Below are 11,711 nucleotides of genomic sequence, written 5' to 3'. Positions count from 1 at the left end.
GGAAGGTATCCCATTTAATTTTCTTTCTTGGGTCTTGAAGGACAAAGGGAAATATGATTTATTTCGAGTTCTGTGGTTATCTCGATTTTTTTTAAAATATAAAGTGCTCTCTGGAGGGCCACTTTGGTCATTGGAACATTGCCTAACAATGCATTGCTAGAAATGAAATGGTTTTCCCTATTTGAACAGTGTTGTGCTTGCAGGTAGAGATTGTTTGTTTGGTTTTCAGTTGGGATAAAGCATGCTGAGCAAAAGGCTGCTCAACTTATCTTTATTCTGTTTCTGAAACACTGTTGTGATTTGAGTGGAAAATTGATTGCATTCTTGAAAGTATGTGGAAGATTTCTTACACTGCATTTTTTGAGCAAGCTGTATCTGCCAAGACACAACAGTACTTGTCTAGGGACTTGCATGTATACGCCACAATGTCAGATTCACAGCCAAATGACCATTCCAGAGCTTCATCTTTTCTCTTCAAGTACTAACCATAATTGGCCAAATGTTTTACTTGTCAATGCTGAAGCTCTGTAGAAATAAATCTGTATTTTCCTATCTTTGTTTGGCATGTGAGTGAGTGTTTTGGACTAGTTAGAAAGGTAAACACTAATATTTTTATATAATGAACTGTGCTTGTTAATACTTTCTGCAAATTGTTGAATAAGCTTAATTTTATGATAAATCAATAAATTTGTGTTTATTGTAGATATCTGATTGATGAATCTTTTTATTGTATATTAGATATAGTGAATGTGTATGATTTGCCATATGGGAAACCGAATTAAACAATTATATTCAAGTTGTGATCCGTGGGGTAGTAGCACTAGAGAAAGACTATGTACTTTTCCCATCTTTGTTGTAACAAGGTGAAATGTCGTACAAGAGGATAATCATTATTAGTCATTAGATTAGATTACTTACAGTGTGGAAACAGGCCCTTCAGCCCAACAAGTCCGCACTGACCCTCTGAAGAGCAACCCACTCATACCCATTCCCCTACATTTACCCCTTCACCTAACACTACGGGCAATTTAGCATGGCCAATTTACCTAACCTGCACATTTTTGGACTGTGGGAGGAAACCCACGCAGACATGGGGAGAGTGTGCAAATTCCACACAGACAGTTGTCTGAGGCAGGAATTGAACCCAGGTCTGTGGTGCTGTGAGGCAGCAGTGCTAACCACTGAGCCACTGTGCCACCCACAGACAGTACAGATGGGAGAGGATTCAGAGAGGATTACTTATTGATGGGCAACAGAATAACATGTTTTCTGATGTTATTAAATTATTAATTTTTCCACTGAAATCTCAGTTAAGGGGCACAATGCATTTTGAAGACTTTATTTAAGTGTATTTGGTCTTACTCAACCTAAACATACTTGAATTTCTGAGGTTGGAATTGTCACTGCTGCATGTAAAGGTAGTACTGCATAATGGTATGTCATCACCCCTGTTCATAGACATGGGATAAATCACAATGTAGCACAATGTAGCACCTTGTTTCTGCCAACATTCTCTTTTGGCACCAGGAAAGTATCAACTGAGATATTGTTTTCAACCATTAACAAGAGATCCAAACACCCCAGAGGCAAAAACCAAGAATTTGACAGTCACTTGTTGTGTAGAAACATTTAACTCGGGTGAAAGTAGATGCTTGAAGAATCATGTGTGATTTGAATACCGATCTTTCACCTTGATCAAAGAATGTTGGAGTGAAAATCTTCTCCTTCTATTGCTTCAATGTTACTATGTAAATTAAATCTGAACAGTTTAAGTCTAATTCCTTGTGTCCTCTACAACAGTACAAAGGTATTCTCAATTTGACACCAGTTGCTAAAATTATCATCAGAAACCAAAATGTTGGCAGATTTGAAGCATGGTGAAATAGGTTTGTAGCCAAAACATTAATAGCTTATGAAAGAATTTTTTTGCTGGTCTCAGTGGTAAGGTATAGTTAACTCATACACTGGGACTTTCATTTCCTCCAATGCTCACAGCATCATTGTGCAGCCACAGACTGCCTGGCATATTGCTACGTGTCTCTACATGTATAACAGACTCTGTATTTTCAGATGACAAGTAGTTAACCAGCGCCTGCAGCATGGTTAGGTTTTGGATGCAAACAGACATTTGCTACTTAAGCCATGGAATATCCAAACAATTTTTATTTTGCTTTCCACTTGCTTTATATCCTTGATGGTTTGTGAAGTCATTAGAAGCAATTCTTGTCAAATAGCGTAGTGGCTTTAACCATGCAATTGTCACATAGACATTCAGGTTTAAATGCTCACTGGTCCTGATTCAAAGTATAGCTGATGCCCTCGTACATTATTGCCATGGTCATGTCTGAAGAGCAGGATACAGATCAGGAGAATGTGTCTTACACTGGGATAGCTGCTCACAATCACATGACTGTAAGCTAACACTTATATCTTGAACAGGTTGAGCTTTGCTATATTCATGTCTGATCTCACATGATGATTGAGATTATGAAGATATATTGCTATTTACTAATACTGCTTTGGCCAACTTATGAATCACTGACATATAATTCTAAATCTCCCTTTCGATCCTGTGTTGCAAATATGCTTTTAAAACCTTCAGACAATTTTTATCCCATTCTATAATACTCACACAGCTGCAACATAATCAGGGCTTCACCCACTGTGTGATACAAAGCCCGTTGTCTCCATACTATCACGTAAGTAACAGCTCTGAGCGATGAGGAAACCAATCCACTCTGGACTGTTTGGTTTCAGTGGATCAAACTGATTCAGACCTACTCAACATGGAGTTGAAACTCCTCTGTCTGAATTGACTCAACCTGTCCACTCATGACAATCAAAGGATTGAAGCATTATTAGAGGTCCAATGGCCTGTAATGAGCCCATTGTCAAGGATCCTATGAAATAATTGCACTTATTTTCCTTATTCTTACTGTTGAGTTAGAAACCACCAGCCACATGACCTTGAAAACATTAGTCTGGCCTGCAGCTGAGGGAGTTTCCCACTGCTGGCAAAGCTTTCTAAGAAATTGCAGTGGCCACAGGAAGTTCATTAAAGTGCCAATGTCATTGTTTTTTTAGAACAATTAAATGATGAAGAATCCTGAAGCACATACATGACCGTGTCCATAACATGTTGCATGGAGTGTTCAAACAATTTTGATTTAAATGTTTTAAATATTGATTGGAATAAATGCATTGAGTAGATAGGTTAACATCAATCTCCAACCAGTTCACTTCATTTCTCTGTTTGGAAGTTGGTCCTTGACATGTTCTTCTGTCACCTTTTTCTATACTCTGTGCCAAATGGCAAAGAGCAATAAAAGAAAGACATGGATGACTTGCATTTATGCAGTGCTTTTCAAGACTTCAGGATGTCTCAAAGCACTTCACATTCAACAAAGTACTTTAAAAGTCTGTTCTTATGTAGTAAATATGGGCAGCCTATTTGTGTACAACAAATTCAAACAACAGTGTTCTGAAACACCAGATAGACTGTTTTTAGTGATATTGATTAGGATGAAATATTGGCCAGATCAGGGATAACCACAGTGGTCTTTTTGAAAGAGTGCCATGAAATCTTTTATAGTCATCTGAGAGGAGCTGAGGCCTTTGTTCAGAGTCTTGTCAGAAAGACAATACCTCTGACACTGCAGCAGTCTCTCAGTATTGCACCATAGGGTAAGCCTAGACTTCTGTGTTTACATCTCTAGACTGAAGTGAGTGAAGCCATTGAAAGTTAAGGGTGATGGTTAGACTTGCTCTCTCTTGTTGGAAATAACTGCCACTTGTGTGGTGTAAGTGCTAAATGCTTAATTCTGGACGTTATCGATGCCTTGCTGCATGCAGGCAAGGATACTTCATTATATAAGATATTGTACATGAAACTACTGACTTGATAATGAATCCTCAGTGAACCTCTGATCTTGTAATGCAGATCATGGATGAAGCAGCTGAAAATTGTTGGACCTAGAATATTCAACTAATTTCCCTAAAGCATCCAAGGGCCCACAAATTCATGTCCAACAAAGCCAATGTCACTGTGTTTTTCAATCTCTTTATTAGCTACCAGTTTCCTCAGATCAGGGCCACAAAATAGTTTTTCTCATAATATGCAGCTCATGAAAAACCAAGTCAATGTAAGTGCTTAATTTTCTGCAAGAAACAAATGTGAAGCAGATGAAGACCAAGAGCTAGCTGTGTCCTGTACATTTGAAACAAGGCTAAATCAGCCACCCTGTCATTCATCCTTGCTCACACTCAACAAGCTTGAGACATTTACTGAAGGGAGTTTGGACAGGTTCAGATGGAAACTAATTGCCAGTGAGCCACAAGAACAGAATGAAACTGGAATATATAAATGTAGAAAAGGAACCTGATTTATATGAAAGGAAGTTTAGGAGATGTAAATGAGGCTGCAGAGCATGCGAATGATGATCTCACCAGCCTCTCCAAGTCAAGACAATCATTAATGGAGCTTGTGGAGGTGCTGTATGGTCTATGCAAAGGTTTATAGCAGATGGGAGAGATGTTAGCGGCCAGAGATACATGTTGCGTTGGAGAGGATTTCAGCTGCCTTTTTTGGAAGACAGTTGCCCGAATATCTGAAAATCTTGCCTTGCTTTATGCAAGATCTCAGCAGCTCAATTCAATGTGAAACATTGAATTACATACTGCAGGCCTCAGAGGTCTTGGCAATTGGGTTGATAGGCACAATGAGACCAGAGGATATTTGGTTGATTTTCTCTGATGGTTTTAGTGATCATCCAGTTTCTGAGGACTGTACTTGTACTGACAGATGCTAATCAGACTCCTCTTCCCAATGTTGGTTTGTGCTGCTCCACCACTGAAGACCAAGTCAACTTTGGAAGATCAACAAAGAAACCCCTTTCCCCTTCATTCATCCCAGAATCACAGTCCCTGAGATTTAGGGGGCTACAATACTGCAAGACTGACAGAAATAAGCTGCCTAGATTGTTGACCCTACGCCTACGCATGCCATGAGAAGGGGTGTTAGAATAAGACAGACAATAATAGGTGAGATGATAAAGGTTGTGCATGGTGAAAAATATTTGTATTAATTCCCTAGAACATGTGATATAAGGACCACAAAAGATAATATATGGATATTGAAGCTGATGATCACAATGGCTACTGAGAAAAGAAAGAGCTTGCTTGGAATGAGGGCAGCAACAGGTATTTATAGAACACCTTTTGTGACCTCAGAACATTCCCAAAACCCTTCAGAGCCAATGAAATATTTCTGAAATGGTACCCCCTTTGGGAGGGAAAAGCAAGGTCCCATAAATAAGAATGACCAAGTAAGTTTTTAAAGTTAAAAATCACACAACACCAGGTTATAGTCCAACAGGTTTAATTGGAAGCACACTAGCTTTTGGAGCAATGCTCCTTCATCAGGTGACTGTCACCTGATGAAGGAGCATCGCTCCGAAAGCTAGTGTGCTTCCAATTAAATCTGTTGGACTACAACCTGGTGTTGTGTGATTTTTAACTTTGTACACCCCAGTCCAACACCGGCATCTCCAAATCATAAGTTTTTAAAAGTTATGTTGTTTAGGGATAAACATTGGGTAGGACACTAGGAGAATTCACCTCCTTTTTTGAAAACTGCCACTGGATCTTTTAGATCTAATTGAAAAGGCAGACAATTGCAAATTAAAATCCAATTGCAAATGTTGCATTTTGATAGGAAATATGTAACCTGGAAACTGAGAAACTAAATGTTGTAAAGGACACAAATGTCTAGAAAGTAGTGACACAGGTTAATAATGACATACAAAATTGAAACCAGGCACTAGGGTTTATTCATAGAGAGATAGGGTGGAAAAGTGAGAATGGATTAATGGTGCTGGAAGAGCACAGCAGTTCAGGCAGCATCCGAGGAGCAGTAAAATCGACGTTTTGGGCAAAAACGTCGATTTTACTGATCCTCGGATGCTGCCTGAACTGTTGTGCTCTTCCAGCACCACTAATCCAGAATCTGGTTTCCAGCATCTGCAGTTATTGTTTTTACCTGGAAAAGTGAGAATGTTATGTTAAAACTTCATTAGGAGTCAAAACGTGTGGTACTAGAAAAGCACAGCAGGTCAGGGGTAGCATCTGAGGAGCAGGAGAGTCAATGTTTTGCACATAAGCCCTTTATCAGGATGCTCCTCGGATGCTGCATGACCTACTGTGCTTTTCCAGCTCCACATTTTTTGGTTCTCACTCTCCAGCATCTGCAGTCCTCACTTTCTCCTAAAACTGCATGAAGCCTTGCGCAGACCACACTAAGACAGTTCTCGTTGTTATTTTATTAGAATGGAAAGACAATGGAGAGTGTGCTGAAGAGACCATATCAAAAACCAAACCAAAATTATACCTATTAGGAAGGAATGAACAGGTTGGGACTCTTTTTGAAAAGGGAAAGTTGAGGAGTAACATAATAGATGACTTTAAACCAAATAATTCCACATATGGTGAAGGACTAACTTAATAGCCTTCATTATTAGATCATCTTTAAAATATCAAATACAGAATTCAGTAGAAACCTCTTTACCCAGAAATTGGGAGAATCTTGAACTCATGACCACAGGGAGTGGTTGAGACAAATATTATGAATGCTTTTAAGGGGAAGATAGATAAGCTTATGAAGGAGAAGGAGCAAGGGCTATGATGATAGAGTTAGATGAGGAGGAATTGGAGAAAGCTTGAGCATAATTATCTCAATTGAGGGCTAGTCAGGACAAATGACCTAGTTCCTGTATCCATGCTGTAATTCTTTGTAAAAATGAGAGCACTCCCTCAGTAATGGCTAAAGTGTCAGTCTAGATTATTTGCTTGAGTATTAGATTAGGATTTGAACCTATTGATTGGTGATGAGAATGTGACAGCTGAACAAGGCATATACTGAGCTAACAATAAGGAAGATTTTGTCAACCACGGAGCACATCAGATCTCTTTTAATGCTTTTGTTATACTTAATTGGGAATTTTAATTTAATTTCTAAATAGAATTGAGAACCATTTCACAGACAATGATTCTTAATGGTCCAGAGCAGTCCTGGCAAACCATTGATTTGTTTTTCTGAGCAAAATCAAAGATTTGGGTTCAATGAAGAATTAAAACCTGTCGGTCTACCAAAAAAAGTCTTGTTGGATTAAATTGCTGGATAATTCCAAATTTCCTGAAGAAATTCTGACAAGTGACCAGGAAAGCACAGAATTTCTGGGTCGCTCCATCATTTTTCAAAGACCAGTAGGGAGTTGTCCTGGTATCCTGATTGATAATCTGTCCCCCACCAATAACTACACAAAAAGTGCCATACTACTCATTCATATTACTGGTGCTCATGGGATCTTTTGTGTGTAACATTATTGTTGCATTTGCCTAATTAAAGTCAGTCACTCCACTTCAAAGTGGTTTCAATGTATCTGTGGTGCTTTGAGATGTTTCTGAAAGAGACGATAATGCAGAGTAAATCTGGTTCCTTGTACTGGAGAAGCAGCATGACATGATCTCCACAAGGTGATCTCACAGTTCTATCCTATACTACATGAATCTGACTGCTGAGTTAATGTTACCAGCCTTTATAATGCATCAACACAAAGTAGTAGCTAGCCCATACGTGTCACAGTTACGAGACAGCAATTTCATCAATGATCTGCAGAAAAACCACTTAAAAAATTTGAACCAAATATGCAGTTCCTGTTGATGACGTTTTAGTGGTTTTGAGTACTTCCGCAACCTACAAAAGGCGGTGCAAGTCTAAATCTGGAAGAGTTGTCCAATAACTGAACAGAATACTTTCTTAAAGAGCTCTGCCACTTGCCTTCTGCAGTCAGATGTCTGTATTGTAATAGAATGGAACTTGAATCAGGTAATTTGCATAGCTGGTATTCTAGCTTCCAGTGGTTTTGAGCGGGCTATGTTTTATGCTGCATTGAGCACTTAAAAACTTTTAGAAATTATTATTTGTTTTAAATGTGTGTTTAAAATAACTGAAAATTTCTTATTGTACACTTCAGGAAACAAGTGCATGAGATGTCACTGAGGTCAGGATTGTCTTTAACCTATTTGTTTGTTTTTTTCAGGGATCCTACACATACTTCTGCTGTTGGGTTTATCTTGTCACAACACCAGTGCTGCTCCTATATTAAATAAAACAATGAATATGAGCTACCAACTAGCTGTTGAATTAAATCGCTCTGCCCCTGCTTTACTACGTTTATATGTAAGAAAGTTTACCTAAACTTCTTCTAAATCTTGAATGTTTTGTTTGAAATTACATTTTCTTTTTAGTTTAGCCCTTAAAACATTTGTGCATAATTCATTCAATTCCATATCTGTGTTTTCCCACAGACTGTCACTTTAAATCGTATTTCAAATGTAGGGATGTAATAGTACAATCGGTTATAACATTACCTTTTGCATTGGGAATGAAACTGCCCCTGATTGATCTGTTGCCATTCTCAGTTGTAGTGGGTGCATGTCAAATGCTATCATTTCCTGCTGCTGCTCTCATCCAGACTTGATAATGACTGGAGTTTGGTGATTTTCGCAGTCAGGACTGACACAACCTCGATGTTTAAGTGTGGACCAGATGATCATCTGTGAAATTGCAGAGTCTCCTATTCCATGTGCCTCCATTATTGTTGGATTCACATGTTGATTTGGCATTGATTGTATGATGGCAGGCGACATGTCATTCCTTTTCATGGTGCTCCTTTTGATGTGCAACTGAAAGGAAACTGAACAGTTGCCACCAGTCCTGTTGATGCAATTCCAAACCTCAAATAGTTTCTCACCATAAACTGACAATCTTGCTTTGTTAGAAAACAAATCAAATAGTGTTGGGAGGGAATGGAGGAAGCTTTTTGCTGTATGGACAGACAGGAAAAGACACAATTGGATCAGCCATGATAGTACTGAATGGCAGAGCAGGCTGAGGGGCCGAATGGCCTACTCCTGTTCCTATTTCTGATGATTCAATACTGAGGTTGCATTAATCTGAGAACAGTTGGTGCTAAGGATGTTTATGTAACTGATAGATAACTGTTACACTAATAAGTGTGTGTACCACATGACTGTAAGCATATTACTCTGTCAATGAAGATGTACTGTGGATTGGAAAGGTAGAGTTCATACCTGTGTTTCTCCAAATATTATCTTCTGACCATGAGCAGAACACGTCAGGACATACTGGACACAGGAGGTGGGGTGAAGTTAGCGTGTGCATCATTGGTAGCAATTTCCCACCATCCACACTGAGAACCATTCCATCACTAACCCCTCGGCTCTCATTCAGCAGCACAGCATTATATGTAGCATCAGGAACAACCTGAAGGGGAAAAAAGTGATTCTTCATGTGTGTTGATCTTATGAATAATGAAAGCACAGTATAATACCTCGTAATTGATGTATGGTTTAAATTTGTTATGTGGATGGTATATCTAAGTGCAAAGTCTTTACAAAAGATCAGTTAATCCAGGCTGGCATGGCATCTTTACTTCGATAATTGAAGAGGCACAGCTTAGATATGCCTTCTATTTCACTCATTGGCATTGGTCTGACTGCAAAATGCTATGTCTCCGACTAGATTACTGAGAGTGGTGCATTCACTTATCACACACCACCTAGAGACAGTAACTAGTTACCACCGCTCTGCGTGCGCTGTAGGTAGATGTATGAAGACTAGAATTAGTGGTGAAGATGAAAGAAAAAAAACAGGAAGCAATGCAAGTTATAAAATGAGTATGAAGTGAAAATGCATTCTCATCTAGGATCTGTAAAAATAATATAGAAAGGTATTAAATTTCCAGTTAACTAGTGACAGTCGCATTGCTAACAAAAACATTTCCTGTTTATTTAGTAAGGTAGCAATTAAAATTACTTCTTAACGGGTTCCTTTGAATTATGATGGGTGCAACAGCATGATTGAATGTGCAGCAATAACATGATTGTAGTTTAAACTATCCTAACCCTCTAGAATTGAATCCCTAAGCTCCTTGCTTTCCCAGTTTAATGCTCCACATATATTGTACCTTTCTGACTAATTTTGGAATCTATTTGTTTTTCTGATGACAGCTTTTGGAGTGACTAGGAATGTTTATTGATGATAAAGATGTTCTCTCTCTCTCTCTCTCTCTCTCTATATATATATATATCTTTCTCTCTATATATATTATATATAAAATATTATATATTTATATGCAAGTTGTTGTTATGTATGCCCATTATTAACATTAGCTTTTATTTTCAGCTTTCTGCTCAAGGCTTTCCTTTCTCTAATGATAATGCCGATATGCCTTTGTGCAGAGTTCAGGTGAAGTGCCTACCCAAAGGACAACTGGTCAATATGGAGAAAAATGAAACACTTAGGAAAATACACACTGGTGTAAAACAGTTTGATTTGCACTTGAAAAATGTTGAGGTCCAGCAGATGTATATGAACTCTCTGAAGAAAGAAATGCACGATGAGCTTAAAAATACTCGGACACAGCTAATATCACTGCAGTCAAACCTCCAGTTTATTCTGGACAACAGAGGTTATCATGTTCCAGAAGAGTTAGAATGTTCTCCAGAACACATTAACATCCCTGAGAATCTATTTGACCAAAAGAAACAAGGATGTACAATACTGCGAGAGTTTAAACGGTATATGAAGCAAGTGTTAAAGAGTTTTCGTCACTTATTGAGGAATGCACATGGGAAAGCAGCTGTCAACCCATAGATTGCGAGCAGTACAATGTTTGGTTTACTCTGCACCTGAGTACAATGCACCTTCTACAATTTCCACTCCAGACTTATAAGGCACTCCTTATGAAAATAAATTGTGGAACTGTAACGTTCAGATACAATACGCAATTGCCTTCTTGCAAGTACAGCAACACACTCATCTGGGCCAACATCTTTGCTGAAGTTCAACATATGTTGTGTCTTAAATCAGGTTTGAAGAAGAAGTTTTGTCTCACGAATGTGTTGAATACAAGTTATTTGACACATTTCAAATTATATTTTCAGGGAAAAAGAAACAAAACATCCAAACCAATTTTAAAAAGATTCAAACAAAATTAAGAAGTGACCTGAACTGAGCTGTCAGTTTCCAAAGATTGATTAATTGCCCTCCAAATGACTATTTCTTTTAAAAGATCTGATTTTCATATTGATGGACCATGTAGTGTGATACAGGAGAATGTTTCTTTTGTTTTGAAATTGATGTTTTTTGGTGACTAAAAACAGGACTGCAAGTTAATATAATTAGAATATTTCAGATATTGATACCAAATGCAGTACAAATTGATATTTTTACCTTTGTCCTACTGAGTGCAAGATGAAAAGCTTTAACAGCTTTTTCAGCACTACTCAAGATGTTGAATATATTAATTATATCTTCTTCCAAATAATTATTTTATCAACCAATTTGGAAGTATGACTTCTGCCATTACTAGCTTATAAATGCAGGCGTTTCTACCTCTTTACAGAAGCACTGGACTGTTTCTAACTTGTCTCACATTTCCACCTGCATTTTATTATTTTGTTCAGACCATGTCCTTCCTCAAGTATCATTGGAAGGTCCCCAGTTTCTGGCTCACCTTACTGTTCAATAGTGATATTTATTAAGTTGTGGTATTTATTGAAATACACTGTTTTCAATTAAAAATGGCTGCAGATTTCAAGACAAATGTGTGAGAAAACTGAATACTCGA

The 11,711-nt window shown here is 38.1% G+C and overlaps 1 protein-coding gene across 1 annotated transcript; it reads left to right on the top strand.

Moving 5' to 3' along the window:
* The first annotated feature begins 7,866 nt into the window (after positions 1-7,866).
* On the top strand, positions 7,867-10,800 carry m17 (IL-6 subfamily cytokine M17). Its single transcript, XM_072586976.1, has 3 exons — positions 7,867-7,882; positions 8,097-8,236; positions 10,265-10,800. Exons 1-3 carry the CDS (start codon positions 7,867-7,869, stop codon positions 10,733-10,735), a joined length of 627 nt encoding a protein of 208 aa, XP_072443077.1. The 3' UTR covers positions 10,736-10,800.
* Positions 10,801-11,711: the final 911 nt, after the last annotated feature.

The sequence above is a fragment of the Chiloscyllium punctatum genome, chromosome 17 (assembly GCF_047496795.1).
Source record: "Chiloscyllium punctatum isolate Juve2018m chromosome 17, sChiPun1.3, whole genome shotgun sequence".
NCBI lineage: Eukaryota > Metazoa > Chordata > Chondrichthyes > Orectolobiformes > Hemiscylliidae > Chiloscyllium > Chiloscyllium punctatum.
This window is presented reverse-complemented; position numbering and strand designations above follow the sequence as displayed.

Coding starts and splice junctions, on each gene's coding strand:
- m17 (XM_072586976.1), top strand. Junction 8,237..10,264: donor CTGCTTTACTACGTTTATAT/GTAAGAAAGTTT, acceptor TTTTATTTTCAG/CTTTCTGCTCAAGGCTTTCC.